This window comes from Merops nubicus, unplaced genomic scaffold (genome assembly GCF_000691845.1).
Source record: "Merops nubicus isolate BGI_N331 unplaced genomic scaffold, ASM69184v1 scaffold29409, whole genome shotgun sequence".
NCBI classification, from domain to species: Eukaryota; Metazoa; Chordata; class Aves; order Coraciiformes; family Meropidae; genus Merops; species Merops nubicus.
In genome coordinates, this window is record NW_008630694.1 from 1328 (window position 1) to 1697 (window position 370).

At 63.5% G+C, this 370-nt stretch overlaps 1 protein-coding gene across 1 annotated transcript in view; it reads right to left on the reverse strand.

Moving 5' to 3' along the window:
• Window positions 1-370, reverse strand: part of TMEM59L (transmembrane protein 59-like) — a gene marked incomplete at its 5' end in the record, with an annotated part of 3044 nt that overhangs the window by 1317 nt on the left and 1357 nt on the right. Inside the window, one exon of the mRNA XM_008947394.1 lies at window positions 14-166. Within this exon, the coding sequence (XP_008945642.1) occupies window positions 14-166 (153 nt within the window). The remainder of the gene's footprint in view (window positions 1-13; window positions 167-370) is intronic.

Consider the following 370-nt stretch of genomic DNA (forward strand, 5'->3'; position numbering starts at 1 on the left):
GAATGTGGGACACCCCCCCCTGAAACACCACGACTTTGCCATCATCCGCCTGCAGGTAGAAGGTCCAAGTGGAGGAGATGAAGCTCTGGGCAGAGCTGACGATGTCATTGCAGAAGGTGGAGACCAAATCGAACATGGAGAACGACGGCACCTTCAGCTCCAGGCTCTGCAGAGGAGCGTGGACATCGTGTCACCACCACCCCCACGTCACCCCCCCGACAGACAGCCTCCCGCTCTGAGGACACAACCAGGCTGAGGCAGGCACCCAGCTCTGAGGCTCAACCTGCTGCTCCCAGGGATGGGGATGCTCAGGACCTGCGCTCCAGCCCTGGAGGGACCCCCCGAGCCCGGGGCTGTGGTCCCCAGGGCC